The 27047-nt window shown below is 30.9% G+C and overlaps 1 protein-coding gene across 1 annotated transcript; it reads right to left on the bottom strand.

The window, feature by feature from the left end:
* Window positions 1–792: 792 nt before the first annotated feature.
* On the bottom strand, window positions 793–15190 carry LOC131850165 (uncharacterized). Its single transcript, XM_059200339.1, has 2 exons — window positions 15135–15190; window positions 793–1860 (listed from the first exon to the last, which is right to left on the bottom strand). Exons 1-2 carry the CDS (start codon window positions 15144–15146, stop codon window positions 877–879), a joined length of 996 nt encoding a protein of 331 aa, XP_059056322.1. The 5' UTR covers window positions 15147–15190; the 3' UTR covers window positions 793–876.
* Window positions 15191–27047: the final 11857 nt, after the last annotated feature.

Here is a 27047-nt window from a genome sequence, read left to right as displayed (position 1 = left end):
AGAATTACCTCCTTATTGTCTTTCATGTTTGTTCTCTGTTGTTTTGCTCGAGCATTGACAAACATGCGAACTTTGTTTGTTTAATTACTTCATTTGGATATTTAGCTGAACATAATGTTATGGATGAACGTAGTAAGACAGATAGGACTTTATATACCTAATTAATTAAAATCCTACTAAAATTGAATCCGATAATTGGTGAGGTTAATTAGAAGCACATTTGTTGCTTGACAAATGAAGGTAACAGTCATTGAATCATGTAGATTATAAATCAATAAACAACATTATCATCACAATAAACTTGTATGGGATAGTGTGCTCTTAGAACTTAAGACTCGCACTTAAAATTCCTTTTTGAATATGGCACTTCCACACCGAAAATGTTTTTCGAATTCACTATTTTATTTTATTGTTAATTCTTAAAAACATTATTTTTCTCTAAGCTAAAAAGTAAAAAGATGTGCATGTCTTTTTTATAAGTATCCCTACTATCCTGTTCAGAATGAAAAGAACTGGCAAGAAATTCAAGTTATATTATAGTAACTTTTATCTTGACCGTTTAATTTTAATACGACTAATTTATATAAATACTTTGAATATTTAAGACTAAAATTTAAAGTTTACTAAACACCTTCCTATGGCACTTTACATAAAAAATGGGAACTATCAATAATAATGTCAGAAAATAAAATACCAACTTATATAAAAAGTGTAACATGTAATAAAAAATAATAACAAAACAACAATAAATAAATCAACTACAACATGAAAACAGTTGAAAATGACTTAAAATTAAACAACAATATTTACAAGGCACGGTAAACAACAACACACACATTCATCCATTCAATCCTATAACCAATACCAAATCAGACCTCAATGGTCTTTATGATGGTGTATGGTCTTGTAGATAGGGATCTTGACGGGGTAGGGCTGGGGTACGTGAACTGTGACTGTCTTCTCCACCTTTATTGGCACGTGTTTCTCCACTGGATAAGGAACATGCTTCACTACTGGGTAAGGTACGACCTTCTCAATAGGGATTGAAATTTCAGTCTCAACTGGGACAGGGACAGGCTTGTTTACTGGTACCTTGACTGGGTAGGGCTGGGGTACACCCACAAGAATAGGTTTTGGTACATTAACATGGATTGGCTTATGAATTGGGACAGCAACATGTTTGTACAAGGGTATAGTAACTGGACTTTCAACATCGACGTGTTCGCCCACAGGGATACCGTGATCAGCATGACCGCCATCGCCGAAATCATGGCCGCCATCTTGAAGAACGAAGCCTTGACCATGACCGCCCGAGTCACCACCGTGACCGCCATGTTCACCTTCTTGACCACCGAAGTCACCTCCATAGCTGATCAAGCTCTGGCCATGTCCAAAATCTTGGCCTCCATGCCCGAAACTTTGGCCTCCATCACCAAGACTTTGGCCTCCATGTCCGAAACTGTGGCCTCCATCACCAAAACTTTGGCCTCCATGTCCAAAATCTTGGCCTCCTAAATCATGAGCCGCTTGTAAATATGAGTCTCCGCCTCCTATGCTGTGTCCTCCAAAAGAAGATACATCTCCATGTCCTTCAAAACCGCCTTGCGACCCTAGATCGTGTCCAGATACAGATCCTCCAGAGAAATCGTGCCCACCAGATCCTTGAGTAAGTGCTAACGTGTAGTCATGTCCACTCTGTCCTCCCCCTAAATCGTGACCTCCACTAGAAGGCGCGTAGTCGTATCCGCCTGCTGAGCCACTGTCTCCGCCGTCATGACCTGATATACCACTTAGGCCGTGCCACCCTCCTGTTTGTATTATACCGGCCCTGCAACTCGCCACTGCTAACAACAAACACACCTGCAAAGAAAAGAAAATATGTTTATAATATATATAAATAAAAACTAATTTCAGAATATTTGCAAATGTAATGATTAAAAGCGGCTGTTTGCTTTTTGTTGTATTCTTACTCTACGTCTTCAGGATGACGGTTTGTATGAAAGTATAGGTTTTAGAAGTTATTCCGGAGTAGTGAAAGAGATTTGTTGATTTTATATCTTTATATTACATATGTCTTAAATAAATAAATTAAATTTAATTGAAAATTTCCATATAAAAATATTGACAAATTGATCGTATTGTAGACTACATTTGGTTTCGTTTTGTTAATTAATACATTCAAAACAGGGGCGATCTATCAGTTTAAATTTAACGCATTGCAGTACACCAGTTTCTAATAAGTAATTTAAATTACAAAATAAACTGAAATTACAATGAAAAAAGAAACAGATTGGAGACCGCTGTTCTTCATTACATGATCTCATCTCTTCGTATAATAGAATACGAAGAAAATAAAATGTATTGTTACGAAAATCCCAATTTATAATTGGCTATTACCGAAGGCGACCGCACGAGACGGTGAATTATAGAATTAAAAATAAATAAATAAAGCAAGCATTCACTTTCGATTGCTTTTTATTATTTAAAATTTGTGTAACCACGTCATTTACTTACAATAAATTAATAATACAAACTTATTTGTTTACTTGAGATATCGATTTTTCATTCACAATAACAGATTATTGACAATAATAATTGCGAGTCTGTTATCTGTTATTTTTATACGTAGCATTTACAGTAAATAACTAGTTACTCGCCTCGGTTTCGCGTATTCAGATATTCCTACTATTTTACATAAAAATTTCAGAAATCAGTCCATTGATGAATTGAAATCGCATTAAAATTCATTCAATATTTTTTAAGATCAGGAAACTAGTAAATCTACTATGATGAATAAAATCTAAAGCAAATGCCTAAAAACCAATATGTAAGAGCTTAATTAAATTAAATTTGTATTAAAAAACATCTACAAATTAAAAAAATATATATATCGCACTCAAATCGGATAAGCCGTTACTGAGATTAGCACGCCTTACGTCAGTTAGTTAGTACAAACAAACGAACAAACAAAATTCTAACTATATTTGTTTTGTTTTACATTACGTTCACAAAATCTTATATACGAGTATCTTCCATGTGATCATATTGTATCATATTTTAACTGTAGGTATATTATTTTAATTATTCTTGATTATGTATATGTATACATTCATAATGTATGTATATAGATCCATAATTAATAAGAATTAAAATAATGCGATAATATTAAAATATATATAATACAAGAACAAGTTATTGGCGAAGTAAGAAGATCACATGTTACCGTCGCTTGATAACGATGCCACTTCCTTTCACTTTTCAGGGTTCCGTATTAAAACATCGTAATACTGTGTTGTGCCCGCGGTTTCACCCACATTAAATTTCAATTAAATATATAGCTTGTAAGTTATTCTGATCCATTAGCTATATTACTGTATAGTTTCATGAAAGTCCGTTCAGTAGTTTTGGCGTGAAAGAGTAAAAAACATCCATACTGACATAGTTTCACGTTTATAATATTATTACCCGCAGTTAACCCCAACTAGCTGTTACTCGCGACTTCGTCTGTTTTTATTGATATAAAAGATTGTCTGTGATACAATTTATATTGATGTCAAATTTAATTAAAATCCGCTCACCCATTTACTACATAGTAACCATATCTGATTTTACAATTTTACAATAAAATAATTATGTAAATTAATTATGTATATCCTGTTCAAAACTTTTATAATGAAGTTATTCAATCTAAAAATAAATTCTAAAATGGAAATAGTAACGAAATATCATTAAAATATTTATTGTATACTTTTTTCATCTAATTTACACAAATTTGTAGAAATCTACTTAAGTAATTACATATTTTTGAAATTAGACTTTAAAGTTAAAGCTTTAGAGTTGACTTTCCAAAGTTTTTAATTTTTGAGTTAATCCAATGTTCTACTATGTATACGATATGTAGCAGCATCATACATATTTAACTGTTTAAATATATATGTACTCGTACATATAAATACTATAATTTATATTACGGAACCCAAGTTTTGACAGTCGATTCACACTAGAGTATCGAGAACATTCACCGGTTTAAGTTGATTGACAAAAATTGTAATACAAATACGACATTACGTTCTCCTGTCGACTCAAGTGAAGGGAGAGCCCACTTTCAGCTATAATTAATATACAGACACATATACCAAGTAACAATAAATATATTTGAATTATTTTCATCACATTTTTACGTATATTTTAATAGTTAATGGCAATTTATATATATACACTGGCCGACCCGCGCAATTTCATCTGAATCACACTTACATGACATTTATCATTATATTTCGCCCAATGTACATAATATCTTTTAAAATTATAGCCTATATGTTAGTCTCATGTATAAGCTATATTACTGTAAAGACTCATGACAATCCGTTCAGTAGTTTTTGCGTGAAAGAGTAACAAACATCCACATTCACAAACTTTCGCGTTTATAATGTTATTATTAAGATTAAGATAAACGTAAATAATTGCATAGAAAATACTCATGCCAATACTACAAATCGCATGAATTGCGCGTGGAATTTAACCCGCAAACATCAGAACTAAGGATGTGCTTAACCACTGAGACCGATATCAAATACAGCATATCCACTTGTATATTACGTCATACAGCAAAAAGTTTTTAAATCTTTGCCAGTTCAATAAAGTTGTATTCTAAATTTAAATTCTGTATCACGATTAGTCTGTGTTGCCAAATACTACAGAATCCTACAGATAGCGAATTCAAAACAAACTTGATTTTATTTTATTTACTTAAGTAATTTGGACCGTTATTGGACCTAGTTAGATGTTACTTAACTTCGTTAAGATTTCCGGACTCTAAACACACTGTTGTGTAAAAAGTAAATAATTTGAATTCATATCTGCCACTCGGAAGACCGCTAGACCACCGGGGCCGTCAAATTTCTTATTACAATTTATTACTTAAATAATTTGGACCGTGTTTAGACCTAGTTTGTTACTTCACTTAAGATTTCCGGGTTCCGCTCACACTAGTCAACTGGTTGACGTAACCAAGTAATTTTACGGAGCAAATTCCTTTGTCACGCTTCGGTATCAATACATCAATGGTTGCACTCTGATATTTGTTACTTTATTTCGTGAAACATAATAGGTAGCCATTGTTGGGTTAGTGCTGTCTGCGCTTTTACGTTGTATAATATAGATATTACTTGCTCAACTCATATTAAACGTTTTATTGAATGATAATGGACACGAAATTGGATAAAAAATCGATTGACATTATTCTTTACAACTAACAGTACTTATTACGTGATGGACCTATTTCATTCATTGTCTAGTACCGGCTACATCACAGAAGATCATTGTGAGTTCAGCAAGTTCAAACAATAACTTGACAAGGTTTTTTACGATGAATAGTATGGCAAAAACAGATATTTACCCACCCAATAGTAAGTGGTAACAGTCATTCATATCATGAACGGCACCAAGGATAACACGTTATCACGTGAGAATGGTAAGACCTATGCTTTAGCATTCTTTTATCATCACTTCATCATAGTTCTATCCTCATCCATCACTCATTGATTTATGATAACTATCTATAATAAACCTATGTATATGAATAAAGTTAATTTTCAAATTTCGAAATTCAAAAATCGTATATTCATGTAGGACATTTCAAGTTTTTTGTAATTATTTTTTTCCCTACCGTCCAATTCAGCGTACAGATTCAATTTAGAAGAACAGGCATTTTTATTTGATTAGATTCAGGAGGACTCAGAAGCCAGGTCTCTGTATCCTATAATTTTACTTTTCAAATTGAAACACAGCTTACAAATCAGCCTATCCGGCGGCTGAATTAGATTAGATACAGGTACTTACGTAAACACTTCATACTAAGTACATATCTGTTAATAATAATTTAAAATTACTTACAATAAAAGATGATAGTAATCCATTATTGAAATAAAACCTTTTTTACGCAATTTTTATAATATTCAATTATATTGATGGTATTCTTAAGAGCATTTTGAATTGATTCGAGTTGGATAACACAATGTAATCGCTGACATTGTAAGTCAAAAAGTTCAATGGCGGGATCTATACTTATTCTTTTTGTCAGTCCGTCTGTCTAGACTGTTTTATTGATAAATTAATAGAACGTGGAAATTGCGACAGACGGAAGACTGCATAGAGATATTACTAAATTATCTTTAGGAAAATATATCTTTCAATTTGTAATTGAAATGATAATCAAGCTGACGGCCCGCCTGATGGTAAGTGGTGCACTGGTAATACACTGATTTGTTGCTATTATGGAGGACAAAGAAGAATGCCCCTTAATCTGTAATTTCACTGGCGTATCGTATGCCCTTTAAGAGAAAAATGTATGTATAACAAAGCAAACTGATTTGCAGCTGAATTATATATATGTAAAACTTCCTTCTCTTACATATATATGTATTGGAGAAGTACGTTTATTATATAACTGAAGTAATAAATAAAATAACATTTCTACTAAAGGAAAACGACCACCATCGTAATAGTGTAAAAAGTGTCACCAATATTATCTGAAAAACTAAGGTGTCATCTCTCTATAACCTTATAATCTAACTGCCATATCTCACCTTAGAAACCGGAACATATTGAACAATGGAAATTAAATAAAATTACCTAATAATTCTGAATCAAACATTCAATGATTCCATTCGACATAACAATGTAACATACATTATTAAATTTCTACTACTTATACTATATGTTCTCATAATTATCCCAAAATGTATGTGGCTACGACAAAAAATGAAATCTCGTTATATTTAGAATGACTGATATTCATATAGCGTGATAGAGTAAAATTAAGAATATCCTAAGATGATGTTACAGTTATTTGCTTTCACAAACAATACGATTAGATATTAATCAATATAAACAATGTAATGTAGCTAATTGATTTATATGTTTAAATGGAAAATAAGCTGATAAAATGGCAAACATATCCTATAAATACATAAACAGCACCATACATTGCTCGTGTGTTGCCATTCCGGATAATTTAGGTATCATGCCACTTTTATGTAATATTCTCTATGTTATAACTCTTAGGAAACTTTAATACATCCTTGTATAAAAATGCTTTGTAGGAAACCTCTCGACAGATAGTCAATTCCCACATTTTAGTGTAAGCGGGAGGAAATTCCTCCGAAGCCGCACTAAAAACAAAGTAACATCGATAGAATCAAATAATATTCTTCACTATAATAAGTTACTGTTTGAAATATAACATTCCGGTAACTTCCTTAAATATTTCAAGAGTATTAGAGTGAAGAATATTATTTTACTGTACAATTGCAAATTTTAAATTAAATAATACAAATTTAATAATTATCGGTGATGTGTGTGTGTGTTCAAACCATTTTTTGTACACAATAATTTTGTAATTATTAATTATTTTATTATTCAAGGAAAATACTACAGCTTGTTTATGCGACTAGAAAAATTAAATGAATGCTTAGTGCTAATAATTGCTTTCTAAATAAGCCGGAATAAACTGATAGAAATACGGACATTATGTATGAAGAGTTAAATTAGCTTGTAAAAAGGGCAAAACCCGTAAGTAGATATAATAGTCATAAAAATATAGGCTTAGAGCTTCCTTATACAGCTAACAGTGTAACCACAGATTATTAAAGACGTAACAGTGTAGGCATATGAAATTATATAGGAATATAAATTATCTCAGCTTACTTATGATTATGATTCGTGTTTTTTTTTTAGTTTAGTTTCTTTATATCTTGTTAAGGAATTAGTAACAATAAAAATACTGGCAGGAACCGTGTGGAATGTTCCACTGGAAAATATATTAAGTTTTTAAATAATTATGTGTGGGGGCCTCGGTGGTCTAGCTTCATCTGCTACATCCGAATGTTGCGGGTACGATTCCTCAAATGGTACAAAAACTTTTATTCATGAGGATGAATGTATATTATACATATATGTATTTGCACAAAAAAATGTATCCTTCTAATTATATAACTTCTTGTATTTATCTTGGCACAATATGGCGCTGTATGAATTGACCAAGGGCATTATTGGTATTATTACATTATATGTATCCGCACCGCACCGCTTTACGTCCGATGGTCGCGGGTTCCATTCCTCCCACGGCACAAACATTTATATTCATGAGTATGATTGTTTGTATCGGTCTGGGTGTTTTCTATGTATAATATGTATGTATTTACGAAAAAAAAAATTATCTAAGTATTTATCTTATATAGTACCCGTAACATCTTCCAACTGGGACTTGGCGCTGTGTGAATTGTCCTGAGATTATTATTATTATTATTATGTATTATTTTTTACTGGTCTCAACTAATATTTATCCCTATCATCTTTCACTCCCCGCAAGCGTATACCATTAACAAATATAGATGCTGGATCTAGTAGTTCATCATTAACATATATTAAAAAAAAACACTGTTCTCACTACATCACATTGTGATCTATAAGTACTATACTAACAACATAGTTACATAAAGTTATGTAATGATACGTAATTTTGTATAAACATCTTTAATGACTGCACTGGAAGCGATTTCGTTAAGTGAATGTCCCTTTTACTTCTGTTCACACCCCGACCGGTTTGATGGATATATATACCTACTTTACTACATCTTAAATCGGAATTTAATGTAACACTAGTATCTATAATCCGCGCGTTATAGAAAGGTACACATGACAGGCGCCTGTATATATACATTTATATCATTATGGCCACAAAACGTAGATCGTTTATCAATTATTATGCATAGCTAAACGATGATAAAAAAATATTATTTAAAGAACTACACTGATGATTCCTTTTAACAATTTATTTATTTTCAATAGTTATATAATCTTATTTTGATGGAGGCCATAAATATATATTTCCGCTTAATTTTATACTGTTATGATATATTTAAGATATTAAGAGTTATTGCCTAAACCAGCTCACATAGCACTCTGATTTAGAATAAAATATATTGTTAACTTTTAATTGTTATAACTAGGGAATAATATGTATAGTTATTTAATTAGTAAAGAAAAATTACGACCAATTTAAAAATAGTTCATATTAATTTGAAAACTATTATCATTTAATTGAGTTTATAATAAGCCACCCAATCAATTCATCTAGACTGATTAATATTTATCTAGATTGTCACCTGTCAACTAAAATGTCAACTGTCACCCGTTGCATGCTACAACGCGCGGTATGTACCGTCATTACGTTAGAAACAGTGGCTGCGGTTATGCCCATATTACACGTAATAAATTGAGTTCATTATCTATATTCACGACGAATACTTTATACTACTAACGGAGTTATTACATTATCATACATAGGATGATATCCTCATCAGTATAATAAACTTAGACGGTACTTTCCAGAAATAAATGAACTGAAATTTAAGTTATCAATGTAGAGTATGCAATTTAGAATATAAATTAATTCTAGTACCAGGAGACTTGGCTTAGCCTATTATACATACTAGTAGACGCCCAATAGTCAAAATTGGACCATAATGAATTTAAATTATACGTTTGGACATTATTAAGGTTCTATCGTCAAAGACTATATTTAATACCTTTTTTTTTAATACCTGGTATACATAATTTTAAAACAAATTTTCGCATTCTGCATTCCTTCTCTATATGAACTATAAGTGTTCGAAATTTTATACTCCTCCGCTCACGCAATTTTCGTAAAAAGGGGAACCAAATTTTCAGGAAAATATATGTTTTTTTTTATAACAAAAAGAAGATGAAGAATATCTGATTGTAGCATGTAAAAATAGAACGAGTTATGAAAGTGGATGAAATAAGACATATAGGATCTCTTTACTTGAATATGAATATGAGACTTTTCTGGCTGTTTGATTCTACATTTATATTATAAAAAAGTGCATTAACAATACCAATAATACAAAAAGCAAATGAATGTAATTTTATAAACTGGTAAATTGCATTAACTTTACGAAAATGATATCTGTACGACACTAATTAACACGCAATTAATAGCAATTCATTTGACGTCAATGTAAGCTTTATTAATTATTAATTCTTCTTGTTTAAATACGAAACGTAAGAAATGTACTACAACGTGTAATTTCATATTCACGGTATCGAAATAATAATGAATTTAATTTATATATTTCAATTAAAAGATTGAAATTTTATCTATAAAATGTATTATTTTATTATAATTATAAAATAAAACCGGTGTATCCACACATCGCTACCTAAACCAATATTATAAAAATAGTGTTGCGATCTCAGCTTTTCTCAGATTTTTTAACTTTATAAGTTGACTCATATTTAATATTCTGTATCTAAATATGTATATATAACTCAAAGGTGACTTACATAGTGATCTATCAACGCACTGCCTAAACCACTGGACGTATCGGGCTGAAATTTGGCAAGCAGGTAGATATTATGACGTAGGCATCCGCTAAGAAAGGATTTTGATTAATTCCACCCCTAGAGGAATAAATTAACGCGAGCAAAGCTGCGTGCAAAAGCTAGTTGTTTACATAAAATCTTATCACACAAACAGATAAAGAGTTTTCGTCTTGTCTCTTTTTGAAAACCTTCTGTATAATAATAATAACTAGAAGACTCGCTACTTAGTCCATCTGAATGGCAAATGATGACGTTGTCATGATGTGATGTGATGATGTTGTCAGTACGTGATGATGTCATGACACATGATGATGTTCACAGACTGTTTTCTATTCCAGATGCATAATAAAAAATACTGTGACTGTTTTATAATTTCCATGAGATCTAGCATTGTAAGGAAGGAATTCATGATCATAATCATCTGCTTCCCTGTCCATTTATTTAGGGTCGGCATTATATGTTTTTCTCTTCCATTCATCCCTGTTCGCAGTCACCTCGTTATTCACTACCTATCTTGCCGTATAGTCTTTCACACATCCATGTATTTTAGTCCTTCCTTTGGCATTACAACCACCCACATTCATATATAACACTTTCTTTAAAAAATATTCTATATTCCTACGCAAACGAAGGAATTCATAGCATGACATTTAAATACCAAATAACGGTCACACTTAACCTACAATACACAAAAGATGTCACCCTTTAACTTTGTGACATTAATAAGCTAGGTAGTAATAGTGCGTGGGAATTGAATCCTGAATTGACGAGCGCAGAAAGATAGCGCAGTGTGCTAAACGTCGAGACTAATAAATAAATAACCCTGGACAATTAACACAGCACCATCTAGTCCCACGGTAAGTAGAGCTTGTGTTATGGGTACTATACAATTAATATAAATACTTCGATTTTTTTGTAAATACATACATAATATACATCGAAAACCACCAGACCGATACAAACAATCTTACTCATGAATACTAATATTTACACTGTGCGAGGAATCGAACCCGCGACCATAGAAAGTAAAGCGGTGTGCTAAACCGCTAGACCATCGAGGCCGTCAATCGTAATGTTTATTTATTTTATTGTTTTATTTATACCCTTTTCTTTTCCTAACATTGGCGAGTAGTCTATTAAAAATTCAAACGTTGAAAATTGTGTAAATTATGCCCACAACATTCAGTACTGTCATTACATCTACATTGGTACAAAGTTTACGGAACTCTGTTGCTTACTTGATGAGTTCACTCATTTGTTACTGCGGTTGGAGATTTCATCGGAGTGAAGAACGAGTCAGGAAGTTTAATTTAAAAGATGAGGTTATTTCATAACGTGATTTAAAAAATGAATAAAATACAGCGAGAGAAATGTTACGAAGATACGAAGAAATTAGTAGTTACAATAGTGGTCACTCGACTTTGATAAAGACTTTGTCTTCGAAAGGGTACAGATTCAATCAACTTTTGCCTTATTCAAGAACTTTTACTTTGTTCTATTACTATTAAATACCCCATTTATCAATGAAAGCTATATAACATCACGCTACAACCAATAAAGGCAGAGCTGCAATGAAAAATATAGAAAAACAAGGAAAATTTGACGCAGTTAAAAAACGGTACGGATAAGCTAGTATAAAATAAATCATAGGTAATAACTAGATGGCGCTGTGTAACATATCTTTGGGTTATAATAATTTTATAAAATGGATAATAATTATTTTATTGGCTATTTTGTTTTTATACACCGAGTATATTAATTTACGTAATATTGTAAAATAAATATTAACACGATAATATTTAATAATGAGCAATGAATATTAATAACGATATTGAGGTTATTAAAGAATTTGTAATTGGTTTTATTTTTCCTTATATACATAAAAATTTCTATCTTTAACAAATAACGATATAAAAATAAGATCACAACTAACGGTTCATCGGAAGGGTGCAACAAAACGATTTCGTTATTGGAAACTGGTTTACGTTTCTTGTTCTAAAAATATATTTGAAAAATATTCCTAATACACTTTGTAGGGATTCTGAATACTACACATTATAAAACTAAAATAAATCTTTTGTTCGTATAAAATACTGATAAATATCTAATATTTTTTTATAATAATTTCCCCACTCAACATTAATCTTTATAATATAAAGAGTGTTGTTTCTTTTCTGGGGAAGGACTTACTGATATTTCCATGGTGACAGGACAATAAGCGTGGGGACGAAGCCGCAAAGAATAGATAATCATAAATAAAATTAACAAAGATCTAATCTGATCTAATGATAAAGAACTCTGTGTAAAATAAATTTCTTGTAGGTACCTATAAGAAACATAGGTACATATTGATTTATTTACTATGACCGATGACTAATTGAAAGGATGATATACTTGATTGAAAGGATCATACATAAATAGGACATGAGAAACCTTGTTGTAAATTTTAATTACACAAATACCGATTTTCAGAACTCAAAACGGTTCTTTTAGAAACCGTTATTTTATTATCAAGTCTTAAGATTATCGTATACAAAAACGAACTAATTGCGGTGATAAAATTATTAATGACGTTTTTTAATTCACATAAAATAAATTTAGATCAAATCCAACAGAACGTTCCGTTTTTAAGTTAAGTATTTAAAAAAATATATACGATACATATTCGTCATAATCTATGACATAAAATACTTAATAACGACCGAGACAATGGCAAAGGAAATTATCATATTCTGCTAAGCAGTACGATTCTAATTAACATTCAGTCACGAAAGAGATTTCCGTATCTAAATCTGTTACGATAAAGTAGGTTTTCGGGTGGCATTTCCTTATTTATGCTCTCATAAAAGGGTTTAATATGTAGGAAAAGCTACAAGATAAATTGTATAAGAGCTATAATGTGGTTTTTATATGTTTAATATGTAAAATCGATGCTGTAAGCCCTAGAAATTTATGGTTTACACACAACAATGTCATTTTATGTTGCATGCATAAGTACCTATTACGGTAATAGGTCAATACGGGACGAACGGTAATATAATTACACAGAGGGTACATAGATTTATTCATATAGAATAAATGAACACTAAAGTGACGTAAAAAACTCCCTAAACTAAAGCATCAAGAAACAAAGTGGAAATCTAAACGTAAATTCTGGAATTTCTATACATACATATAAGTTGATCACAGTTATAGCATACAGTTCCTGAACATATTTTGAATTCTCAACTTTACTTCTTTGAGAAAGTTCAGTTTTTTTAGTCACTTGTTTTTGGCTTTGCTGATCGACTTTGAAAAATGTTTTCGTTAATATGAATACATTATCTGCGAGTATATAAGATCTATTCCTGTACGCAGCCCCGGGGGAAATATTCAATGTAGTATAGAAATCATTAAGCGTGTTGATAGATCACTGAAATAGTAGTGAGTTTAAAATATTTTATAAATGAAAATAAAAGTAAAACTTTTAATACTAGTATTATTTTGTTTTATGAATTTCTAATATTTATTATTACTTTTTTTATTTATCTATATTTCCACCAAATTTCCAAATACATTCAGTGATTTGAAGCCTAAAAAGCATAGTTATATACCTGTAGTAATCTATACCACGAGTTCTTTAAACATGAATGAATGAGAGAGTCCGTTAAGAAGTCCGTATATGACCGTCCATGAGATGAATCCGTTAGTTTTGTTCAATAATAGGTTAATTAAACACTAGCCAAGAAGGCTAGAAACTTTAAACTTGGATATGTTTTATTTTATTACGTTATAACAGGATGTATAAGAAATAATTTTCTGAAATTGCCAAGGGATTTAGAGATAACGAGATCGTACGGTCGAAGCCAACCAGATGTTGCGCGATCAAATCTTCTTTTAATTACATCTTACTGTTTATCTATTATGTTTAATACAGAGGAAAAAATCTATAGGATTTATATTTCAATGTTTTTATATCCTTTTGCAATTATTGGTAAATAATTAATTAGAAACTATAATAAAATAGTACTATCACGATTGTTTTCAGATTGAGTAATATTTGGATTAAAATTTTGTTTGTTATGTGTGTTTCCCTCAACGGAGAGCAAGTCACATATATATATTACACAACAAACATATTTTGTAAATACACACATAATATACATAGAAAACACCCAATACAAACAATCGAGGAATCGAACCCGCGATCAATGGAAGTACAGCTGTGTCTAAACCGCTAGACCACTAAGACCGTCAATATGGTGGCTACTTCATTTAGACCAAGATTTAAAATGGACTTTTTCGATCCTATATATCGAACTAATAAGACTATCTTTACGTCTTGCCTTATCTATTTAGGTTGAGTAATGAATATATTATATTTAATAAATAATTTAAACGCGGTAAAATAGTATATTCATTTGGATTAAATACATTATTATATCTTTATTGATGTTTTGATTATATTACGTAAATAATGGTATTTAATACGCTCGTATTAATTATAATTTTAAGTTTTAATCTCCATTAATATTCTATTAAATAATTAAATTTTGAATTTGTATATTTGATATAAAAATTTTACATATTTATTTATCTAAAAATATATTCAATTAAAATAATATTGCTTAAATATTCATTTCAATTATTTGAATATAGAATTCGAAATTTAAATTCGAAAGCGGAGTCCTTACAAATCCTTTCATAAAAACCGATCCTTATTAAAATAAATACAAAATTGAACTTACAAAGGTCCTCATGTTGTCTATGCTTGGGATGGCGGGTAAGTCTCTCCCGCTGTGTTGTCCGGTATGCAATGGTACCTTTGCACAAATGCACAAACATTTTTATAGCGACCGGAAGTGATTGTCGTCGTGAGGAGGTATACGAGAAAGGCAAGATTTGGGATTTCTTCAGAGTGGACACAACAGCGAAAGGCTCAGGAGTTCGAAATTTTATTTTTACCTTTATTTTCAAGTTTTAATTATTTTGCACCCATGTGTATTGTTGTCTGGAAATGTTTTTTTTTATTGAAGATATTGTTCTTCTTTCATATTGGTCAACAAATTAACAATTTGAAATTAAAAATAAACTTTATGATCTAAGCTTTAATGTTGATTTTCGTACATTTTTTTTTTGTTAATGTAATCCATTATTATATATTCGAACTTTATTTTTTTTATTTTTTTCTAACTGTCATGTCGTTTCTAATATAAATTTTGTAATATACTTAAATTATTGTACAGAATATAACGGTACAGTTTCGTACAAACCCTATTTAAACACAGTTTATCACGGTTAGTTAATAATTCCAAAGTAAACAACAACATTTGCTTTTTGCTATTGTAAACAAACTAACTAATTAAACGCTCTTTACAGAGAAACAACGGTGAAAATAGATTAGGGACGATAAATTGTTATGAATATAGTATAACCCAGTATCTATACTAATATTATAATAGCAAAATCTTTCCGTCTGTTTGTTACATATCAGGAATAAATCGCTGACTAAATCTTAAGATTAAGATATGATTGAATTTTAGTATTCAACACTGAATATCGTCAAAATAAAACATAAACGAGTTAATTAAGGAATGAAATAACAATTAAGATTCGTTATAAGTTTTAGCAAGATGCATCCTACTTCTATAATAATAACTATAATCTAACTAATATTAAAAACGCGAAACATTTTGATTTGGATGCCAAGTTGAGGGGATGTTTGTCACTGTTTTATGCAAAAACCACTCAACAAGTATTGAACGAAACTTTACAATAATATAGGTTATACATCAGAATAACAAATAGGCTACAAATTGCTTACGTATGAAACCACGGGAAGAGCTAGTGTTTGATATAATGATTGATGGCTGACATGTGATATTTATATTAATTAGTAGTATATTATTAGTATATTGGGGTTATAACCTTTTTTTATTAAATTATTTTAATAAAAAAAAGGTCTATAAAATCGCTGTTAATATTAATACATTATACATATTAGTGATTGCTATTATTTTTTAGGTACTTTACCGTAACAAATGAAAAACTTCAGAGGTCACATTAAATAATATATATATATTTATAAGATATTTATCTTATCTCAAACTAGCTACTCGGCCCGGCTTCGCACTATTGTACATGTATTATAAATGTATATAAACCTTGCCATAGAATCACCTTATTTATTAAAAAAAACCGCTTCAAAATCCGTTGCGTAGATTTAAAGATTTAAGCATACATAAGGACAAACAGCGACAGCGACTTTATTTTATACTATGTTAAGATAATTATAAAACATCTGTCTTAATTAACATTTGTTGTCATTAACATTGAAGCTCCAATCAAAATTAATTACAATCTCATTAAAGCGTAACTCTAAAAGCCGAAATTGGTTTCTCGACGCCATTGTCCTTTCAAAGTTTCCATTCTTTAACAAACCAATGAATGCAAACAGTATGAAAGTCCCTGATAATTCTCCCGGTCAAATAATTTACATTTTGGATCATTTGAATACATTTTCATACACTAGTGTTGTTCGTACACAGCCGTAGTAAGTTCAATTGAAAAAAATATATAATAATAAATAATAATCTTTATTTTACTGCTAACAAATAATCTGAGAATGTAAATAAAATATATTTAAACTTACAAGTTATTCCTGTACTATAGATCACGTAAATATACAAGTGATTCTTTTTTCGTTTGAATTATTTTAATATTTTTTCTCAAGCAGTGATTTATGAATATTATATGTAATATATATATAAAAAAGCAAAGTTTTTTTTCCTTTATAATATTTTGTATTTGATATTCAGTACTTTATACACTTCACATCTATTAAACTATTATTTTTAAACAAACATCGATATATTTTTTGTCGAAAATATTTATGATACATTTTGTATTTACATAGTACGTCGTATAACTATTACTTTCTTAAATTTTGAAGAAATTAAAAAATTTTAACATAATATAACTTATACATACATTAGATTTAACTATTTATTTTATGGACAAAACTAAAACCGATTTTTGTTACAAAAGATAAAATAAAAAAATAAGTTTTGGTCTTGTGTTTCTTATTATTTCTCTTATCAACAGTATTCCAAAAATAGAATTGCAGAAAAAACCTTCTATCTATATATACCTCACTGACTGTACAACACTACACACGATGTTTCTTGCCCCTTTTCAAGTTGTCCGCTTCCTTGATTTATGAGTCCAGATAGCAATATCTCAGGACTTGTACCACTGTAATCTTGTCATGCAGATGAATTTTATATACGTTGCTTATAATACATGAAAAACTCAGTGATAATTAGTTTATTTACTGTTCTCACTTATTAAAATATACTGTATTGGTTATACTGTATTCTTTCCTTGAAATACAAAGTAATATAGTGTAATGTAATGTAATGCAGTGTAATGTAGTGTAATGAAGTGTAATGCAATTTTGTGATAATAAATAAATAAACTTTAAGTACTTATGTACCAACTGTGGAAGTAAAGATACACATGTCATTTACATTATACAGGGATTGTTGTAATGTAGATTGTTAGACTGTTGACCCCAGATATATCATATCAGGTTGACCTCCACGCGGTTCTCCCTGGAAACCTTCGTGATACTTTCCAAGTGATAAAATAATATGATGCCGTTTAAAATAAACAATTATTATTATTATATACACTTTGAAAAAAACTGAGAACAAAAAAAATTAAAAAATATGATTACACGATTAGGGACATTGTGAATAGTGGTGGTTTTAATACTCTATACTGAACTCAATAATTTATTATTAAATAATTATTCAATTTTAAAAGATAACAGAAATACGAATGTAAATGTATAATATACATATTTGCAAAATTTGAAATGTTATAATAAACAAAATCGCTTCCGCAGCACAACACTTGTGTAAAAGGCGGTTGTAACAACTCCATATCGATTCGTGTCTGGGCTGTACCTTCTTTGATACAGAATGAGTTCGCTCTCAGCTTCTTTTTTCGGTACCCTGAAACTTTTATTCAATTTGTTCACTTGAATATATAAATTTATTAAAAGACGTATCCAATAAAATATATTTATTACATTTTCTATTGTCTATTTATAATTTCAATAATAATAATGTTTAATTCGGATTATTATCCACAGTGTTAATTACAATTTCGTAAATTTAATATTAGTAAAACATATATACAAGACAACAAATGGATACAATACTTATAATACAAAATATACAAGTTATTTGAAGCAATTATTACAATATTAATATTTTTATTATTATTACGCAGAGTAAAATAATATTGAGACTGACTTTTTTTTATTACATAATGTATAATGTATATATTTAAGGTTGAGAGCGTCGTGACCAAGTGGTTATTATTCCCGACTTATGCTGAATGCACGTGAGTTCGAATCTGGTTGACACAAAAAAACTTTCTATGTCAATGTAAGTGACAGAAACGCTACATTAAAAAAAACCTAATAATTAGATAATTTTATTATCGCCTGCACAGCAAATACTGGTAGTATTTGCTAGCGGGGCACCAGTGAAGGATGATGTAATGAGCATGAAGTCAAATCACTATGTCCATCGTGGCGAATTTATCAGAAATTAATTACGATGGCATCGACAGGGGACCATGTGGGGGTCGATCTATAATGGTACATTGCTAGCAATGGTAATATTAATCCACATTACTAACAATCCAATTCCCGCAATCATTATGTTTTTTATCTTATGGATGATAATGCACTAGTGCTCCCACTTGCGATATTTTTTATTATGGATGACAATGGAATAGTGCTCCCGCCTGCGCTAACGGTTTACGGTGGCGGGGCACCAGTGGAGGATGATAAGAAGAGTATGAAGTCAGATCAGTCAGCCGTGGCAAGTTCACCAGGGATTTATCACGATCTGCAGGAGAACCGCGTGGGGATCAATTTGACATGGTACATTGCTAGCAATGGGGTTATCAGTCCACATAACTAATAATCCCCTTCCCCCTATCATTATGTATTAATTAATTGATATTCTGTTCGTTATAAATATTATTCAAATATATTAGGATGGCATGTAAACCTGTATTTTGTCTGTTGGTCAAGGCCATGTCAAATTTTTGGAGCATCGTTATTTGTTTATGAATATTAATGAACGTCTTTATATCTATACCAATATTATAAAGTGGTAAAGTTTGTTAGTTACATACAGTATTATTTGTTGCTTATATCTAGGCATAGGATAGTATTTTTATTTATTTACGTTTTTTTCAATGACGTAAATTTAAAACATAGAACAGTATTTTATCTGATATGTAATTATAATATTTTTTTCGGACTACTGTAATGTTGGCCGCATATATAATAAATGTTACGTTTGTTACTCTTTCACACAAACGATAGGCGGCAGTGCAGATGGCACATTTGAATAACACGGAAGGACTATAATTATAAAAAATATTATGTTTATTTGATGCATAGTTAGTTTAGTTGTCGCGCGCGACATTTGAATTATATAATAAATACATCCATACATCCATACATCCATACATCCATACATCCATAATTCCATACATCCATACATTCTTACTTATATTACAAATGTGAAATTTTTACAATAAATGTTACATTTGTTACTCTTTCACACTAGTTTATTATATTGCACTTATAACCTATATATTTATACGAACCTGTATTAATTTTAGAATTTATATGATTATTTAATTGAACGGACTGCTTCGAATTGAAAAAATATTTTAATGTTGAATATTCCATTTATCGAAGATGGCAATAAGATACCAAAGTACATATATATTGGAATTACCCATAAATAAATTCAAAATATCTGTTAAATCATATTTATTGAGCAAAGCCTATTACTCACTAAACGATTACTTGAATGACGATCGTGCATAGCAATAGTTGTTCATGCACTGGATTTTCATTTAATGTTAGGTATAGACACCTATATAAATATAATTCTAAATAAACTGGCTTTAAAAAAAAGTAATTCAATTGAGTTTCCTGCCAATTCTTCTCAATTGGATCTATATAACGAACTGGACGGTAGGGAAAAAATTAAAATAATACTGTAAAAATTTGACGTTCATAAGCGGCTAAAATTTCCTACATGAATAAATGATTTTGAATTTGAATTTATATAACATCACACTATGACCAATAGGAGCGGAAGTTAATAAAAAACCCAGACAAAGATGTGCATGTTCAACACAATAAAGTCATATTATTATTTACCATTGTCTATTAGACGCATTTATATAAGAACCATACAGCTCCAAATAAGTACATCAAGTAATTGAAGTTTCTCTGGCATTAGATCAATAAAAACAATATAAATGGCCCATAGTGCTAAAAATAGCCAGGGTCATTGACCATAGAGCGTGGCAAATCTTCGGAAATCCCACATCATGAGTTATATTACAAAAGACACGTAATACATATATAGTTATTTATTCTGTGGTAATTCTTCAACTGTATGAACTAGTTTAATTGTTTTGTAATACGTGGTTAAATATGGATTGAATGACGGCCACTGGAGTCTAGCGGTTTAGTACACTGCCTTACTTCCGTTGGTCGCGGACTCCATTCCTCGCACGATGCAAATATTTATACATGAGTGCATATATCAAAGTTGTTCCTAAATATATTACGCATGTATTTACAAAAAAAAATCAAGTATGTATGTCTATCAGTTGCCTAGTACCCGTAACACAAGTTCTCCATAGCTTAGAACTAGATGGCGCTATGCTAATTGTACATTTAATACATTATGTATATTTTGTTATAGGTATTTTTGCATACTACCAAAGTGCATAACTAATATGACTCAAAGTTGATCTATATAATAATAATAATATTCAAATCAAAATATCTTTATGCATATATAGGTATATATTATAGATACTTACAATAACTCAAACCTACCGTCAATTCAAAAAAGTCAGATTATCTCTTACTCTTTTAAAATGAGATTACACAAAAAATAAATGTTTAAATTATTCATTAGTCATGAAATGTGAAACAATCCGCCAGCAAAAGGACGGTAAGTGTTTTTTTTTTGGTCTACTCTAATGCTGTTGGCTGCAGCTGTCGTTTACAGCTTCACCGGACGATAGGTGGCGAGTGCAGATAAAACTCCAACCCGCCAAAGGACTCATGGAGCGGCTGAAAACCAACTCCCGCCTGCGGCACGACTTTAGTTTGAGGCCACCGCTAGGGGTTCGAACCTTGGCTCAGGCCGTCGTAATTTCGATCCCCGTTTGAATTGGATGGGGGATCGATCATACGGTAAGTCGATGATAACCGTCGTTTATATACATAAACAGCATCACAGACGGGATATCATGTGACACCCGTGATACCACTCATGCGTTGTCATTCCGGAGAACTATGATGTTATGACTCTTGTCCTGTAATTTCACTGCTATATCTTAACCAACAACCGAAACATAGCTGGCAAAGCAATTTGCTTGGCGTTTGAAATAGGTGAGATTGAGGTACCCACGCAGACGAGTTTTTACTTAGTTTACCACTAGTTTATATATTGGATTTATAGTAAAAAGATACAATTGTAACCTGAATAGACCAGAGGGGAGGGGATTGTTAGTAATGCGGGCAATGTGTAAATGATTATTCCTATTGCAAGCAATATAGTATATAAGGTTGAACTCTACGCTGTTCCCCCCGGGAACCATCGTGATAAATTTATGGTGAATTTGTCACGATTGGCTAACTAACCTCATGCTCATCTTATCATCCTCTAGTGGTGTCCCGCCCGAGAAAACCGAGAGCACAGGCAGGTCATCAATTAAAAAAAAGCAAAACATTTTATTCCCTACAAGCAGCACCCGTTCACGACTACGACATTTGGGCATGACATATGGGCTACGCAAAGAGACAGAAATCATAAAATTCAATATAAAAATATTAAGAAAAAATGAGATCTGTTCTATAGTTTTTTAAATATTTCAAACTGTAATTTTGTTTTATTTAATTTATTTTTTGGTGACTAATTCATCACGTTATGGTTATTTACTAAGTGCTATGATTATAGACAGATTGACAAGCGTTACGTTCACCAAAACGTCAACAATCAAAGAATGCCTCCGTCTAAGAAAAAAACCAATTGGCCACAACACTGTCGGCGTTATGGGCTAGTAATTTTTTGTGAATAATAATAGAATTACAGTATATCATTCTATTGTTAGCCTGGAATTACGAGAAAGAAATTATTCAACATTGTCTGAGTGGTTACCAGTATCTCACCAGTTTTTTTTATAAAATCTTCAAATCAGATCAAATCAGATCAAATCAGATCAGATCAAATACAAATCAAATCAAATTAAATCAAAAATCATGTAGCATTTATTTGTATATTCCTATTATTAAGCGGCTAAAATCCGCTTAATAATAGGAATAGCAAACAAGCTGATGGTAAGTGCCCGTTGCCCATACACATGAACGTGTATATTTACGCGTTACAATTCCGGAAGACTGTGATGTTATAACTCCATACCTTGTAATTTTATTGACTGTTACCATCAGGCCGTGAGTTTGTTTGCTATTTTTTATAATCATATATAGTACTTAAACACTAAAAGAGTACCTTCTGTGATGAATGAGGATGAGATCATGTTTTCGCCACGATCGACTCGTGGCGAATTATTAGGAATCAATCAAGAGGTTTTCAGAAGCAGGAGGTGGGTCTGAATAGCATACCAAAATATCAAAAAATACTTATTACTAAATCGTAATAATTACCTACTCTAAATTTATTACAAGTACGACAACAGTATGTAGATATTAGAAGATTTTTGTCATAGGATTAGTAATATAAGTAGAATACTATAGTAGAACATTATCATTCTTGACCTATTTGTAGATTATAATCTACAAAAATCAGTCTAAATACGAGGTTAAAAAACGAAATTAAACCCGATATTTAATATCGAGAGATGTTATTAATTTGTTTATTTATACGTAATAGGATAAGTATTTTAAGGTTGGCAACCCTGACTGCAATGCTGTAACCAACTATGTCAGTCGATCAGATATTAACATAATTATGGAAGACTTAACACAACTTGTTCGATGTACTCAACGTGGTGCAACTGTGTGGTAGGAAACTTGCTATTAAAAGTTCTAGGTTCTATTCTCGAGTGGTTCAATTTAGAAAACCCTTCCTAATTTTATTTCTATTTTTTCTTAAAAATTAAATACTGATGACTGATACATCTTAATAATCAAACAGAACATGAGAAAAACATTCTAATATGATAAATACAAAACTGTCGCTATGTTATTTTATATTATCATATTATAGTCGATTAAGATTCGATGCGAGCTTCTGTAATGGGTAGACAACTGATAGAAATACTTTGAGAATTCATACATAATATACATAGAACACCAGATAAACCAGATAGATTCAGATAAATATAAATACATTATTTGTTATGATTATTTGAAATAATCACACACATGAATATAAAATTAAATCTTTGTATAGTACGAGGAATCAAAACCGCAACCATCGAAAGTAAAGCGGTATGCTAAACTACCGAAACCGTCAAATAAAATTAAGAGAATAAAGCTGCAGATAAGAGCTAGTTAAACAAAAACACTACAAAGAGTGTCTATTAATACTATTAAAGAATATAATGTAATATAGACTCCATTCATTTCTCTACTTTCACAACTTACACACTATCTAAGTTTAATCAGCAAAGTAACAAGGAAAATAACACTTAAAACCAAAAACTTAACCTACTTGCTGTCCGCTGTCGGCTTACTCTTGTCATTACTTAGAGTTCTAGAAAACAGGTTTTTATATTAAACTTTTTTTATCTAATTAGAATGCACACCAGCAGACGACCCACCCGATGGTACATGAACAGCATCACCTATATCACGTTATCATGTGATGCACGTGATACCACTCATATATTGCCATTCCTGAGGTCTAAGATATTGTATCACTATTTTATTGAGTGAAATGGCTGGACCGATTTTGACGGGACTTTTTAAGTAATGTACGTACGGGCAAGTAGCTGATGTATTGAGAAGTAACTTAAGCTACTTTCAACTGGAAGTCAACCTGACATGGTACATTGGTATGGGGTTATTAAACCACATTACTAACAATGCTCTTTCCCCCGGTGATTTAGTGGTTTAGCACACGTTACTTCTTATGGTCGCGAGTTCGATTTCCTGTATCGGTCTGGGTGTTTTCTAGGTAAATTATGTATATATTAAAAAACAATTGATATGATTCGTCTAGTACCCATAACACAACCTCTGCTTAGCTTGGGACTAGATGGCGTTGTGTGTATTGTCTTGAAATATTATACTGTTAGTATTTGCTTAAATGTCAAAAACAATTTGTTGTTAAATTAATGAAAAAGACTTGACTTAATTAGAATAATTTATGTTTTAACATTGAACAGAACTGCACTTGTCAAATAGCAGATATGCTTTTTCTCATTTTGCAGATGTGAAATTTCTAATTAAACTGAAAACTAATTATGTAACTGAATTTATTAGTGGATCACTTAATACTTGATTAGTTTGCATTTAAAAATAGATATCAATTGAACGTAAGTGAAAGTATTTGCTCTTATTATAGTTTTTTTGTAAATTAAATCACAAATCGAGTTGTCTCTCTGAAACTGGATCATAGATGATGTCCCATATTCAAACTGGTTGTATTAACATGTACTATTACACTATAATCATTATTAAATGCAAAATTTATTACATTTACATTCTACAATAGTAATTTTTAACTGTGTTAAAAAAAGGAGGTATTTAGCTGGTTTTTTTAAGCGGATGTCACAAGTATATCATATAAAGTTAAATGGATTTAAGACTGTAGGTTTTGTGAGATGTTTGTGAATTTGTTTTTATTTCAAAATAGCATACAGTAGCAGGCAGCACCTGCGTGCAAATGCATGAAATGTATCTTTGTTTTATTAAAATAAAATATAGCCTAAATTACTCCTTATACCATTAGTTATCTGCGAGTGAAAGTTACGTCAAAATTATTCCAGTCGTTTTAAGATTAGCAACAACAAATAGACAGACAGTCAAGCAAAAAATTATATATTAATCTTTTTGATGTAAGTATATACTTTTGTATGTATTTAGTGAAAAGCTGTTAATTCCAAATTACAAACAGACATTTCAATTTTATTTATTTGTAGGTATAGTTATAGATTTCTTTTCTTTAAATAATGTTTAGTATTTACAATCAATTCATAGTGCTTTCGAACTAAGAAGAACTGGTAAGAAACTCGACTACTATTCTTTTCACATGAGCTTGTACACGATTACTTAAATACAGATTCATTTTTAAATTCCATTAGGAAGAATATCGTAACCACTAGCATATGCTATTGCAGTTTTGTTAAAAGGAAATAAGCTAATCACTGATCACTAATCTAACCACACACAATCAAACAAAATAATATCCACAGTAAATATAATTGAGAGTGTGGCACCCATCCTTTTAGAAATCGGTTAAAAAGAAAGAGGATCAAGTGTCACAACTGCAAAAGGATGTCATACTCGGAATACATTTTATATAATTTACGTAGAAAGGCTGTGCTGGTTGGGAAAGAAAAAAAAACTGTAGCGATCGCAATAATTACACTTAAATTCCAAAGCATCGAGACGAGATCTCCGCAGACTCTGCACGTTGTTATGTAAATCATTTTTACAGAATGATCGGTACGTTAAACCGGTATGTTACTAAGTAATGCACTTAATAATAAGTGATAGTATGTACAAATACTACATACTGCATTGAGTACCTTCTCCACTTGTAAATTGATTGAAAATTCTATACACCGGCTTATATCAATAACAGGCATGAATCTGGCAAGTACACTGATATATACTTGACACACACACATAGAGGTCTTTGACAATAGAACATTAATAGAACTAGAAATATAAATAATATTTATTCAAATAAACTTCTGTATAGTTAATTCTTTTATTCTACCGCTCATTCGGAATGCAGACAGACTCATCACAAGAATAATGAGCAAGAAATTTGTGTGTTAATAATGTTCTAACTTATATATTTAAAATAAATATAGTGGAAATTCGACCACTAGAAAGAACACATGTTTTGGGAATAAAGTATTCGATATTCAAAAATATGTATATAGGTAGTAATTCAGAGATAGGTTTCTTATAAAGTAGTCTGCGTTCGGATTTCAGTCTTAGATATTTCAGTCACTAAGCAATTTGCTTCATAAGCTGTGCTTTTATTGAGATTTACATCCTATAGAGTTATGACGACTTAGTTCTCAGGAATCTCAACGCATGATGATGTAATGTCTGTGATGCTGTTTGTGAATGTAGGCGATGGTTGCCACTTTCCATCTGGTGGGCGTAGGCTTGGTTGCCATTCCAGTTACATACAAAAATGCTTGTCAACTGTCAAGCACTTGAATGTCATGTGACTTCATCTTACTTCCGTACCATATAATTTCAATGGCATATTTTTTTTAATTTTTCTATTGAGGGTTGGGTATTTTTTTTTAATTTAAACAAAGTTATATTCCACACGGAAGAAGTTACGGGTAATAAATAGCTAGTTGTCGAACATAATTCTATTGTATTTTTT

Source organism: Achroia grisella, unplaced genomic scaffold (assembly GCF_030625045.1).
Source record: "Achroia grisella isolate CSIRO2021 unplaced genomic scaffold, CSIRO_AGI_Agris_v1 utg702, whole genome shotgun sequence".
NCBI lineage: Eukaryota > Metazoa > Arthropoda > Insecta > Lepidoptera > Pyralidae > Achroia > Achroia grisella.
This window is presented reverse-complemented; position numbering and strand designations above follow the sequence as displayed.